Genomic DNA, 15,629 nt, shown 5'->3' with positions numbered 1-15,629 from the left:
TTATCGAGTACAATCACCATCAACAAATCCATCGCTCAGGCAGATCTGTTCAGTGCCTGAGTATCTGCATTTTATTACCGAAATACCAAAAAAAAAAACCCGCAGTTACTTCATGTTGCTGCTGCTCGTATATTTTGATTTCTTGCCGCTGCCAATGCTCCGTCGGTACAAATCACCTGTTTGTCTCCGGTGGTGTGGGAAGAACTTTTGTATATCTCTTCTATCACAAATTGGTGGAAGTGTTTAACCTGCTATTTTATTTTATTGAGCGCTAACACTGACCGCAACTCCGCAAGACGTAAATACATTTACCAAGATGACTGCACTCTTCAATCTTGTTCAAAGAAACTTTCACATATATCAAATCAAAAGACAGCTGGCAAGAATTTTTACTCCAATTAAAGATTAGCTTGTTACAGTTTATTACAACAATAGCTCATCCTTAAAAACTTAATTTTAATGGAAGTACTATATGATAAGGTTCTTCCTAGCAGAAGTTAATTGATTTGAAGGTTTAAAAAACTGGCTATATTTGGCTACCCAGAATTCAGAGGGGTGCACGTACATGGTCAGCCATCAATTCCTGATAAGCCTAAGCTAGTCCACTTCATCTGTAGCCTACTTTAGTCACCAATGGAAGCACTACTTGTTCAGTTGCTACTTAGATTTTCATTGTCTGATGGTGCAAAAAAGAGGCTAGAATTTGGCACCCCCTTGCACTCTCCTGCGGGCGTCCATGATATATATATATATATATCTTATATAATACAGACGTTACTTCAAAAAAGAAGATGATTACGTCCTACGCGTCATGCATTCAGTCATGCATGTTAACCAATGACTTTACTTCTGCCAAGTCACTGGCTAGCTCAGGCAACCAATTCCATGCTCTAATAGCACTAGGGAAGAAGGAGTATTTGTACAAATTTGTCCTAGCATATGGGATGAGTAATGGGCCTTTATGTTTGTGTCTTTCAGAGCATTTTATTAAATTTATTTTGTTTTTGTATTTGAAGATTATGGTTCAGTGTTTTATGTATAACTGCTACTTTACTTTTGAGTCTTCTGTCCTGAAGGCTTTCTAAATTTAGTGATTTTACTTATAAGAGATAGATAGATAGATAGATAGATAGATAGATAAATAGATAGATAGATAGATAGATAGATAGATAGATAGATAGATAGATAAATAGATAGATAGATAGATAGATAGATAAATAGATAGATAGATAGATAGATAGATAGATAAATAGATAGATAGATAGATAGATAAATAGATAGATAGATAGATAGATAGATAGATAGATAGATAGATAGATAGATAGATAGATAGATAAATAGATAGATAGATAGATAGATAGATAGATAAATAGATAGATAGATAGATAGATAAATAGATAGATAGATAGATAAATAGATAGATAGATAGATAGATAGATAGATAGATAGATAGATAGATAGATAGATAGATAGATAGATAGATATGGGGGATGGAAAAAAAATGCCCCCTCCCCCTGAAAAAAATCCTAGCTACGCCCTTGCAATATATTATTATCAAAGATGTTCAAGAAAAATGAAGCACGAAGATGAATTTAATCATTCATTGAGACATGGCTTGTAATTTAAAAAGTCTCATTCTATAAGCTGTGGATCAATTAGTTCAAAATGGTTCATTGTATTGAGTTTTGGATCCATTAGTTCAAACTGTTTCATTGTATTGAGTTTAAACTGTTTATAAACTACACACACACACACACAAAACAACGTTACACCCTCTCTTTCAACAACTACTGGTGGGTGAAAGACAAAAAGGAAGCAAAATGTTGACGTCTGGTGCAGAGAGAGTATTCAAGGAAAAAAAAATTGTGTTCATGTTTCTGAAGTTTTGGTGTGAACATTAACACGGTAACAAATGTTGATGAGTTGGCAGAATTGGTCCGAATCTGTTAATGTAGGGGATATTACTCTTGTGAACCAAATAGATTTCAACATTGTACAGGTTTTGGTTCATTGTACGTAGTCATCTCTCTCTCTCTCTCTCTATCCAAGGCCGGCCTTAGGCATAGGCAAACTAGGCAGCCGCCTAGTGCCTCCGATTGGTGGGGGCCTCGCACAGCGCTCAAAACAATTTTTTAAAATAAAATGCGTAATTTTATTTTTTTTTTGGCTGTTTATTTTTATTTTTTAGGCCACCAAATTCAATTCGCCTAGGGCCTCGAATTATCTAAGACCGGCCCTGCTCTATCTATCTATCTATCTATCTGTCTATCTATCTATCTATCTATCTATCTATCTATCTATCTGGTATATATCTCCTCCTTCGAGGTCAAAGGTGAGCACATTTCTCGTTTCCTATGAGCACGAAGATGACTGTCAAGTCCAATCCTCGCTTTCAAAGGCCGGTCGCATCCGTGGCATGGGTGGGTTAGGTTAGTTGCAGATAGGCCTGCTTCTTCTCTCATCTTGTTGTTGGTCCGGTGCTCTTTCACGCAGACCACTCTCCTTGCTTCTTATCTCGTGACTCTCACAGCTTCAGTGCATGAGGAGCGACCGAGAGCTAGTGCTAACCGACAGTGAATGTCTCAATATCACACTCCTTCAAGGAGTATATGGTCTATGGAATGCATTGCGACATATTGTGTTATTTAACAAAATATGTCAACCAAAGAAATATACAAACTAAATATTGACTCAGGGAGAAGAAAAAAAGGCCAAAAAGAGATAACCAAATAGAGATGACCAAGAAAAGATGACCAAAGAGAGATGACCAAAGAGAGATGACCAAAAAGAGATGACCAAAGAGAGATGACTAAAGAGAGATGACCAAAGAGAGATTACCAAAAAGAGATGAAAAAAGAGAGATGACCAAAAAGAGATAACCAAAGAGAGATGACCAAAGAGAGATGACTAAAGAGAGATGACCAAAGAGAGATGACCAAAGAGAGATGACCAATAGAGATAACCAAAGAAAGATGACCAAAGAGAGATGACCAAAGAGAGATGACCAAAAAGAGATAACCAAAAAGAGATGACCAAAGAAAGAGGACCAAAAAGAGATAACCAAAGAGAGATGACCAAAGAGAGATGACTAAAGAGAGATGACCAAAGAGAGATGACCAAAGAGAGATGACCAAAGAGAGATGACCAAAGAGAGATGACCAAAAAGAGATAACCAAAGAGAGATGACCAAGAAGAGATGACCAAAGAGAGATGACCAAAGAGAGATGACCAAAAAAAGATAACCAAATAGAGATGACCTAAGAGAGATAGCCAAAGAGAGATGACCAAAGAGAGATGAATAAAGAGAGATGACAAAAGAGAGATGAACAAAAGTGATGAACAAAGAGAGATGACCAAAGAGAGATGAACAAAGAGAGATGACCAAAAAGAGATGACCAAAAAAAGATGACCAAAGAGAGATGACCAAAGAGAGATGACCAAAAAGAGATGACCAAAGAGAGATGACTAAAGAAAGATGACCAAAGAGAGATTACCAAAAAGAGATGAAAAAAGAGAGATGACCAAAAAGAGATAACCAAAGAGAGATGACCAAAGAGAGATGACTAAAGAGAGATGACCAAAGAGAGATGACCAAGAGATAACCAAAGAAAGATGACCAAAGAGAGATGACCAAAAAGAGATGACCAAAAAGAGATGACCAAAGAGAGATGACTAAAGAGAGATGACCAAAGAGAGATTACCAAAAAGAGATGAAAAAAGAGAGATGACCAAAAAGAGATAACCAAAGAGAGATGACCAAAGAGAGATGACCAAGAAAAGATGACCAAAGAGAGATGACCAAAGAGAGATGACCAAAAAGAGATGACCAAAGAGAGATGACTAAAGAGAGATGACCAAAGAGAGATTACCAAAAAGAGATGAAAAAAGAGAGATGACCAAAAAAGAGATAACCAAAGAGAGATGACCAAAGAGAGATGACTAAAGAGAGATGACCAAAGAGAGATGACCAAAGAGAGATGACCAATAGAGATAACCAAAGAAAGATGACCAAAGAGAGATGACCAAAAAGAGATAAACAAAAAGAGATGACCAAAGAAAGAGGACCAAAAAGAGATAACCAAAGAGAGATGACTAAAGAGAGATGACTAAAGAGAGATGACCAAAGAGAGATGACCAAAAAGAGATGACCAAAGAGAGATGACCAAAGAGAGATGACCAAAAAGAGATAACCAAAGAGAGATGACCAAGAAGAGATGACCAAAGAGAGATGACCAAAGAGAGATGACCAAAGAGAGATGACCAAAAAGAGATAACCAAATACAGATGACCTAAGAGAGATGACCAAAGAGAGATGACCAAAGAGAGATGACCAAAAAGAGATAACCAAAGAGAGATGACCAAAGAGAGATGACTAAAGAGAGATGACCAAAGAGAGATGACCAAAGAGAGATGACCAAAAAGAGATAACCAAAAAGAGATGACCAAAGAGAGATGACCAAAAAGAGATGACTAAAGAGAGATGACCAAATAGAGATGACTAAAGAGAGATGACCAAATAGAGATGACCAAATAGAGATGACCAAAAAGAGATGACCAAAAAGAGATGACCAAAGAGAGATGAATAAAGAGATGACTAAAGAGAGATGACCAAAGAGAGATGACCAAAGAGAGATGACCAAAGAGAGATGACCAAAAAAAGATAACCAAAGATAGATGACCAAATAGAGATGACTAAAGAGAGATGACCAAAAAGAGATGACCAAAGAGAGATGACCAAAAGAAATAACCAAAGAGAGATGACCAAAGAGAGATGACCAAAAGAGATAACCAAAGAGAGATGACCAAAGAGAGATGACCAAAGAGAGATGACCAAAGAGAGATGACCAAAAAGAGATAACCAAAAAGAGATGACCAAAGAGAGATGACCAAAAAGAGATAACCAAAGAGAGATGACCAAAGAGAGATGACCAAAGAGAGATGAACAAAGAGAGATGACCAAAAAGAGATGACCAAAAAGTGATGACAAAGAAGAGATGACCAAAGAGAGATGAATAAAGAGAGATTACCAAAAAGAGATGACCAAAGAGAGATGACCAAACAGAGATAACCAAAGAGAGATGACCAAAGAGAGATGACTAAAGAGAGATGACCAAAAAGAGATGACCAAAGAGAGATGACCAAAAAGAGATAACCAAAAAGAGATGACCAAAGAGAGATGACCAAAAAGAGATAACCAAAGAGAGATGACCAAAGAGAGATGACCAAAGAGAGATGAACAAAGAGAGATGACCAAAGAGAGATGACCAAAAAGTGATGACAAAGAAGAGATGACCAAAGAGAGATGAATAAAGAGAGATTACCAAAAAGAGATGACCAAAGAGAGATGACCAAACAGAGATAACCAAAGAGAGATGACCAAAGAGAGATGACTAAAGAGAGATGACCAAAAAGAGATGACCAAAGAGAGATGACCAAAAAGAGATAACCAAAAGAGAGATGACCAAAGAGAGATGACTAATGAGAAATGACCAAAGAGAGATGACCAAAGATAGATGACCAATAGAGATAACCAAAGAGAGATGACCAAGGAGAGATGACAAAAAAGAGATGACCAAAGAGAGATGACCAAAGAGAGATGACCAAAAAGAGATGACCAAAGAGAGATGACTAAAGAGAGATGACCAAAGAGAGATGACCAAAGAGAGATGACCAAAGAGAGATGACCAAAATGAGATAACCAAATAGAGATGACCAAAATGAGATAACCAAATAGAGATGACCAAATAGAGATGACTAAAGAGAGATTACCAAAGAGAGATGACCAAAGAGAGATGACCAAAGAAAGATGACCAAAAAGAGATAACCAAAGAGAGATGATCAAGAAGAGATGACCAAAGAGAGATGACCAAAGAGAGATGACCAAAGAGAGATGACCAAAAAGAGATAACCAAAGAGAGATGACCTAAGAGAGATGGCCAAAGAGAGATGACGAAAGAGAGATGACTAATGAGAGATGACCAAATAGAGATGACCAAATAGAGATGACCAAAGAGAGATGACCAAAAAGAGATAACCAAAGAGAGATGACCAAAGAGAGATGACTAAAGAAAGATGACCAAAGAGAGATGACCAAAGAGAGATGACCAATAGAGATAACCAAAGAGAGATGACCAAAGAGAGATGACTAAAGAGAGATGACTAAAGAGAGATGACCAAATAGAAATGACCAAATAGAGATGACCAAAGAGAGATGACCAAAGAGAGATGACTAAAGAGAGATGACCAAAGAGAGATGAATAAAGAGATGACTAAAGAGAGATGACCAAAGAGATATGACCAAAGAGAGATGACCAAAGAGAGATGACAAAAAAGAGATAACCAAAAAGAGATGACCAAATAGAGATGACTAAAGAGAGATGACCAAAGAGAGATGACCAAAGAGAGATGACCGAAAGAGATAACCAAAGAGAGATGACCAAAGAGAGATGACCAAAAAGAGATAACCAAAAAGAGATGACCAAAGAAAGAGGACCAAAAAGAGATAACCAAAGAGAGATTACCAAAGAGAGATGACTAAAGAGAGATGACCAAAGAGAGATGACCAAAGAGAGATGATCAAAGAGAGATGATCAAAGAGAGATGACTAATGAGAGATGACTAAATAGAGATGACCAAATAGAGTTGACCAAATAGAGATGACCAAAGAGAGATGAATAAAGAGAGATGACCAAAGAGAGATGACCAAAGAGAGATGACCAAAGAGAGATGACCAAAGAAAGATGACCAAAAAGAGATAACCAAAGAGAGATGATCAAGAAGAGATGACCAAAGAGAGATGACCAAAGAGAGATGACCAAAGAGAGATGACCAAAAAGAGATAACCAAAGAGAGATGACCTAAGAGAGATGGCCAAAGAGAGATGACGAAAGAGAGATGACTAATGAGTGATGATTAAATAGAGATGACCAAATAGAGATGACCAAAGAGAGATGACCAAAAAGAGATGACTAAATAGAGATGACTAAAGAGATAATATGTTCATACTCAGACATTATATCACATGTTCATACTCAGACATTATATAATACTTCCATACTCAGACATTATATAATATGTCCATACTCAGACATTATATAATATGTCCCTACTCAGAAATTATATAATATGTCCATACTCAGACATTATATAATATGTTCATACTCAGACATTATATAATATGTCCATACTCAGACATTATATAATATGTCCATAATCAGACATTATATCATATGTTCATACTCAGACATTATATAATATGTCCATACTCAGACATTATATAATATGTCCATAATCAGACATTATATCATATGTTCATACTCAGACATTATATCATATGTTCATACTCAGACATTATATGATATGTTCATACTCAGACTTTATATAATATGTTCATACTTAGACATTATATAATATGTTCATACTCAGACATTACATAATATGTCCATACTCAGACATTATATCATATGTTCATACTCAGACATTATATCATATGTTCATACTCAGACATTATATCATATGTTCATACTCAGACATTATATAATATGTTCATACTCAGACATTATATCATATGTTCATACTCAGACATTATATCATATGTTCATACTCAGACATTATATCATATGTTCATACTCAGACATTATATAATATGTTCATACTCAGACATTACATAATATGTTCATACTCAGACATTACATAATATGTCCATACTCAGACATTATATAATATGTTCATACTCAGACGTTATATAATATGTCCATACTCAGACGTTATATAACAAGTGACCACAGGGAGAAGGAGACTGGCAGATAGCTTGAAAGATTTAGTTTTTTAAAAAAAAGCAAACTTTTTTAAAATGAGTAAATGTTGGCTATTATCTTCCCGCCATTTTTTACTCCTCAACCTAGTTCTCACACAAACTTAGAAAATGAAAGATGATCTGTAGTCTGTAGGGTATGCCCCCGGTATGCACACACACACACACACAGAAGAATGTAGATCTTGGAAGAAAAAAAATGTGTGCCACGTAAACTTGGTTTATCGCGGGAAGCTTCCAAAATATCGTCACACTTCTGCTGATTGTAAGAGTTACAGTTCTTTGACCTTGGCTATCTTGATTCCATTCCCTCACATGATACACTTGATTCAGTTGTTACATTTTCATCACATTTACTTCGTCTGAACAACAGAACACCAAATGTTTCTTTTAGGTTTTAAGTTTAATTGAACATTATTTTAAATAGATTGAAAATTAAAAAGACCGATATAAAAACAAGAAAAGAAAAAAAAAAGAAAGACAAAATAATGTTTAATCAAACAAAGCTTATAGTAAGTGTAATTGTGTCCATGAGTTTGGATCCCTCTTGTAGTTACATTTGTAATGGATATAGTTTATGAATAAATCTGAGCCATGACAATTATTCTCACGAATTGTTTTTGTTTATTACAATATCATGCTTTTAGCTTTTTCAAATGAGCTATGATCCAATCACTTGTCTGGACTGGTTGTGAAAGGGGAGGGAGGGTAAATAGACGGGGGTGGGTATGGATAAATATTACCGTCATCACTTTTTAAATGAATTTTATGAAACTAAAAGTGGAACGACCTGAACTCGTACCCGAGGGCAAAAGGCCTCCTCAAGCCTCCTCTAGCCACCGTATAAACCACTGTACCAGGGGAGTGCTTGAAAATAGAAAGTTTTATGGTAATCTATAGGTAGTTTCAAACTTTTCTCCCTACAAAATATAAAGGGTACTGATTTAACTTATCTATCTATCTCTATCTATCTATCTATCTATCTATCTATCTATCTATCTATCTATCTATCTATCTATCTATCTATCTATCAATATATCTATCTATCTATCTATATATATATATATATATATATATATCTATATCTATCTATCTATCTATCTATCTATCTATCTATATATATATATATATATCTTATCTATCTATCTATCTATCTATCTATCTATCTATCTATCTATTTATCTATCTATCTATCTATCTATCTATCTATCTATCTATCTATCTATCTATCTATCTATCTTATCTATCTATCTATCTATCTATCTATCTATCTATATATATATCTATCTATCTTATCTATCTATCTATCTATCTATCTATCTATCTATTTATCTATCTATATATCTATCTATATATCTATCTATCTATCTATCTAACTATCTATATATCTATCTATCTATCTATCTATCTTATCTATCTATCTATCTATCTATCTATCTATCTATCTATCTATCTATCTATCTATCTATCTATCTTATCTATCTATCTTATCTATCTTATCTATCTATCTATCTATCTATCTATCTATCTATCTATCTATCTTATCTATCTATCTATCTATCTATCTATCTTATCTATCTATCTATCTATCTATCTATCTATCTATCTATCTTATCTATCTATCTATCTATCTATCTATCTATCTATCTGTCTATCTATCTATATAGGGACATTCAACCGTTCTGATATACCAATACGCATGAGGAAGCCTTGGTCAATGTAACGTTGCTAGGGACCATGGGCGTAGCCAGGGGCGGGGGTTGGGGTTCAAACCCCACCCCCAACAGATGATAAAACTTACCTTTTCGATATAAAATCTATATTAAACTACAATCAGCATCATCATCAACTCCATTTGAGTGAGGGCTTGAGAGGCTTAAATCCTCTCTTGCAAAAGCCCTGGACAGAAACGTAGTGCGTAGTGCGTATATGTCACCATACAGGTCGAGAATTCTTGGTTTCCCAGACCTGTCGAGGCGGCGATAAGCAAGTCTGGGGCAGTCAAACAGAATATGAGGCACGGTTTCCTCTTCTTCCCCGCAGCGGGGGCACCGTGAATCGAAATTTGGCCTTAGCCGTGAGAAATATGAGCCAACATGACAGTGGCCTGTCCTGCACTGTGCTATAATAGCTTGCTCAGGCCTGGACAGCCTCCACACGGGGAAGTGCGGTCAGGGCGCCTCATGCGCTCCCAGACTCCAAGGGGTTTTTGGGACTTGTCCCAGCACTCAAACCACTTTTTCATTTCTGTTTTTTGAATTATAGCCAGGGCTTGATGAAAGCTTGCAGCCTGTTCAGTGGGTGGAATTTGCCCTCCCTGGTGGGCCAAAGAGTCTGCAATAGTGTTGCCAGTCACACCTATGTGACTCGGTACCCACTGCATTATTAAAGGGGTGCCATAGCGCTGCTTTATGTTGTGTGAGGCCATGATGACAGTGTCGATATTGGGGGACCATGGTCCAGTGCTTTCCAAAGCCTGTAGTACAGATTTTGAGTCAGTGACCACAACAATCTGTGTTGCCCTTAAATGTCTCTTGCCAAGTTGAGAGTCAATGACCTTAAGGCTTCACAGACTGCCATGGTCTCCGCATCAAAACTGCAAATACTACCACATTGTCCAAAGATTTTGACTGAGTAAGAGCCAAGAAAGTCGATGAATGTTTGTCTGTTGGTGGAGAGGCCAGCTTTATCATGGCATGGATACGTCTTCTGCATTTCCAACTAACCACTAATTTTCTAGCTGGGAGGTATTCATCCAGCCTTTTATACCGCTCAAAGCAGGTCAGTACAGACCTTTCTCTCCTAAGGTTTAGTGGACCTACATTAACCATTATTTCAGCTGCATTTACTGGGCTTGTCCTAAAGGTTCCACAGACAAATCTTAGTGCTTGGGACTGTATTCTATCAAGTTGTTCAAGAGCTGTCTTAAAGCCATAAATTTGCACAGGTAGGCTGTAGTCTATCTGTGATCGGACTGCTAAATACGGTGATCGGAGCATGTCTGCTAGGGCTCCCCACTTCGTGGATGCCAGCTTCCGCACAATGCAAAGTTTCCCTGAGGCCTTTCTTACAACATCCTGGATGTGCTCACACATTTTTAGTTTGCGATCTAAAGTTACACCAAGGTACTTGGGTAGTTTTTCCATGCTGACAGCCACTCCGTTGAGGGAGAGCCGGAAAGGTTGCCCGAGAATGCCAGTCCCGAGCGTGAACAGAGAATAGACCGTCTTTGAGGTGTTTATTTCTAGCCTCCATTTTTGTGTGTATGAGCAGAGCGTATGGAGATATTCTTGCAACACTTTTTGTACAGACGTTTCGCTCCTTCCGGATTTCCAAAGGACAATATCATCAGCATATAGCAGCTTTTGGCATTTTAGCTGAGCAGGTAGGTCATTTATGAAGGCCGTGAAAAGGACGCATGACAGAACGGAGCCTTGGGCGAGACCGTGCTCGAGATTCATTTCCCCTGAGACCTCCGTACATCCTTGCTCTTATTGTACGCTTTTGTAGGAAGTCTCTAATCCAGTAATATATCCGTCCCCGCACCCCACGGCTCTTATATTATTAAGCAAACCAGGCCGCCATACTTTATCGTATGCTTGGCAAACTACAGTCAGCTAATTCCAAGAGCGTAGCCAAGAGAGGTTACAAATTTCTACCAATGGCTGGGCTCCATTAATAAAGTGCAGTGAATATTCTTCTGCCAAAATTGATAAAGACTAAATGTGGATGCCTAAGACGGATTTTAGGAGTCAGTTATAGAGATCGGGTCTCAATCAGGGAAGTCCTATGCCGAACTGGGAGTCGACCCTTTAGAAGGTTGTGACAGAGCGTCGCATGAAGTTTGCGGGACATGCTCTTCGACAAAATAATTTACGCATACCAAGAGTTGCGATGACATGGAGGTCATTACGAGGCAAGGGAGAGTCTACAATTTGTCCACTAACTCCAGGAAGAACATCTTCTCGGGTACAATAAACATCTTCCGAAAGAATGAAGGGTCAGAAGGTAATAAAGATTAATTGTATACACACACAAACATATATATATATATATATATATCTGATATACCAATACGCATGTCTTACAAAGAGGCAGCCTTGTTCAAGGCTACATTGCTAGGGACATTCAACTATTCTAATATACCAATACGCATGTCTTACAAAGAGGCAACCTTGTTCAAGGCTACAGTGCTAGGGACATTCAACTATTCTAATATACCAATACGCATGTCTTACAAAGAGGCAGCCTTGGTCAAGGCTACATTGCTAGGGACATTCAACCATTCTGATATACCAATACGCATGTCTTACAAAGAGGCAGCCTTGGTCAAGGCTACATTGCTAGGGACATTCAACCATTCTAATATACCAATACGCATGTCTTACAAAGAGGCAGCCTTGGTCAAGGCTACATTGCTAGGGACATTCAACCATTCTGATATACCAATACGCCTGTCTTACAAAGAGGCAGCCTTGGTCAAGGCTACATTGCTAGGGACATTCAACCGAACATAAAATAACGTTGGCGAAGACGTTTTGTAATTGTCACGAGTCGAGTCTGTGACCTATTTCGACCAGTTTCTAGAAGCGAGTTCAAACCAGTGCAAGTGTCCAGCGTAAACAAGTTAATTTTAGATATCCAATAAAAGAAAAGGGTTAAGGGAAAAATAGCACACGTCAGCTTCTAGAAGGTCAAAGTTACTAATATAATTATCTGAGAAGGTTCCAGGATTCTGGAACGTACGATCAAAGAAAGTATAAATTAGGGGAAAGTCAGTTAGACGGGGTCCTCTCATAGTAGTAGTTCTTGTAGAGCGATGGTCCTCGCTTAGTCTTCGATTAGTAATGATTTGATAGAGTTATAAGTTATGTGATATTAGCGGGTCTATTAACTAAAGTTTTATTAGTTGAAGTTGAAGTTATACTAAGTGAAGTTTCATGTATCATTTAAGTTCTATTTATGAAGTATCAAGTCAAGTTGTTATTGAATTGAGAAGTTAATTTTATGTGAAAGTTGAAGAAGTGTTATTAAAGAAGTTTTAAGTAAATACAGAGAGATGTTTCTTTTCATTTCATTGAATTGTCAAGTTTGATAATATAATCCCCGGCAAGTGTGATCATCACAGTAATGTCTTCAAAAAGTATTGAGATGATAGTGTTGCAGTGGCTTCTCGCGAAAAATACAATATACATTTTGAAAAGTCATACTTCTAACTTCAGTTATTTAAAATGTATTAATTTCTGAAGCAAATTGTAGTAATGTCATTTTACTTGGTTAATATTGAAACATGGATTTATAACTACAATGAAATACATTTTTTATTCCTTGTAAATTGTGCAAGGACTTCATGCTCCCCTAACCCACAGTTTGAGAATCAAGTCTTATACTAAGGGAGTCAAGTGCCGGTCACATCATTCCAAATAGTCCCACAGTCAACACCAACCAGGGAACGTTCATGAAGTTGACTAATCGACCCACGGCGCTATTTTTCAGGGCCGGCCTTAGGCCACTGTAACCTATGCGACCGCAGTGGGCCCCGCACTGTCATAGGACCCGCACTAATTTTAGGTGTAAATTATTAAATTAAACCATTTTATAACTTATAACAGATTTCCCAGGAGCTCCTGGAAATCTCGTGAAATTGAAAAATATACGAAAAAGTCATGGAATTATTATTAAAATTTTTAGAAAACTCATACAAATCTCCTGAAATATATAGACAAAAATTGTCATTTTGGGGTGTCATCAAAATGGAAAACGCCAATTCTACGGGCGATTAAAAAAAAACGGCATTATGCATTACCCGTAATTGTGGAATCTGGTGAAAGAAGCTTCTCGCGCCTCAAACTAATGTAGAATTACTTCAGGTCAACAATTCTCGTAGATAGATTGAAACATTTGGTAATTCATGCTATTAAGCGTCATCTATGTAGGAAATAGAATTTGTATGATGTACTGTATGACTTCACTACACTTGTTCTCCCCCCCCCCCTCCCACCTCCTTTTTTTTTGCCGCTAAAGTTACGTGGGGGTAACTCTGGTCCGATTTGCAGAAATAAAAGAGTGATCTTTCCTTTACTTCTTGGTGTCCAAACTGTTGAGCCATGAAGATAATTATATATATAGATAGATACGCCTTAATAAAATCTTAAATCCTAGCAGTGCCATCAGCTCATCATTACAGTTGTGCTCTAGAGCAGTAATGGGCAGGCTTTTTTGAGTGCCTGCCAAAACCTTTAAAGAAAAATTATGTCGGGCCATAATACTTTACCTAGAAAAATACAGACAATTAGTTTGAGATTTAATGCTATCAAACTTAGAATAATGCCACGCACTTTACAACAACAGTTGCGCTAACAGTTCATCATAATTAGGTTCCCAGATTTTGACGTATCTCTTCCTAAAAGTGTTCCCCCAGTCCTCTAGTTCTGACACCGCTTTAACATTTTTGAGGATGCAAACGTTGGACTAAATCTCTGAACTTGAAATTTGAATGTTGATAAACTGGATTTCACCGGCTAACTGCCTCAAATTATTTTCATTATTCCTAAGATAGTCTTCCTTAATATCAGTCAGGGAATTCATCCTTGTGATTTGCGACAGTCATTTTTAGCTGATCAATAAAAGTTGTGTTTGAAATCTTCAATGGTCAATAAATTGATTTTTTTTTCCTTGTAACTTAAAATGTAATTTTTTTCATGAGACAGAAGTTCGGTGAAAAAGTCAAATTTCGAGACCGAATCTTCAAATATTTCCTAACCAGCAGATCCCATTTTTTTCTTAAGGAAGAAAGATGTTCGTTTTTCTGTTCCCTAATTCTCTCGACTTTGAGACCTACACCATAGACTATATATAAACTACACTAAGTCATCTTACATTTGTGTAGTAAAGCCCACAAGGATCAAATACCTGTAAGCGAGATCGATCCTTATAGAAGGCCTGTACACTGACCTGCAACGTCACAACCTGTGTGCAGTTTAGACCAATAGCTCGTTGCCACGTCACAGGTCTGTACTACGTAGGTATTTCCCTATTTTGTTTATTTTATCTGCATACCGTTTTACTTTGCTGCTGGAAACAAAATGAGCCCAAGCTGAATGTGGTCACGTGTACAGCGCAATATTAAAAAAAAAACATGAAGTGTTCTTGTCTACCCCTCTCCTGCTCCCAAATCAGCCATTCCTGTTGCATAGAAGCATTATCCTCGCAGTGTATTCAAAGCATTACTTCCCCCTGAAATCCCGGTGGTGGCGCTCCGTGCTGCCAACTCCGAGGCGCGTGAGTTTCCAGACGTCAGTGCGAAGAGACCACAGACACCCACGGAGCTGACTGGCTAGCCTGGGTGCTGTGCCCTACCTTCGACTGAGAATTGTAGGAGGGGGAGTTGTTTTTTCCCTATAGAAATGAGGACTTGAGAAAACAATAATAACAACAAGAACGTTTGATTCTTTCTCGTCGGTGAATTGTGGCTGGATTAAACGTCATACAATTACATTAGCGTAGTGGAAGGAGTTGTAGGACCTTTTTTTTACAGACATGATCAAAGTTTAAAATTTGTTTGAAAAGTTTGTGAATTTGTTTATCGTCCCCTAAACACCATGGCGTTGGGGTCAAGAGAACGAATTGCCATGGTTACCCAAAATTTGCTCAAATTACTGCCCTTTTGCCTGGTGCTCATGCATGTCCCCTGGTCAATAGGTGCCAATGTTGACTTGCCAGATGGTAAGTAGAACAGTTTCTTGTTTTAAATAACAATTTGTTGTAATTAGTGAATTTCTAATTGCATCATCTATTGAATATTTGTACAACGTAG

General features: G+C 37.4%; 1 protein-coding gene across 1 annotated transcript in view; it reads left to right on the top strand.

Moving 5' to 3' along the window:
• The first annotated feature begins 15,054 nt into the window (after nt 1-15,054).
• The window catches only part of LOC106054524 (collagen alpha-1(I) chain-like), an 80,234-nt gene continuing 79,659 nt past the window's right edge, over nt 15,055-15,629 (top strand). The window contains exon 1 of the mRNA XM_056042020.1: nt 15,055-15,538. Within this exon, the coding sequence (XP_055897995.1) occupies nt 15,415-15,538 (124 nt within the window). The 5' untranslated portion in view covers nt 15,055-15,414. The remainder of the gene's footprint in view (nt 15,539-15,629) is intronic.

The sequence above is a fragment of the Biomphalaria glabrata genome, chromosome 9 (genome assembly GCF_947242115.1).
Source record: "Biomphalaria glabrata chromosome 9, xgBioGlab47.1, whole genome shotgun sequence".
In the NCBI taxonomy this organism is placed as follows: domain Eukaryota; kingdom Metazoa; phylum Mollusca; class Gastropoda; family Planorbidae; genus Biomphalaria; species Biomphalaria glabrata.
Note: the sequence above shows the minus strand (reverse complement) of the source record. Positions and strands in the feature narration are given on the sequence as shown.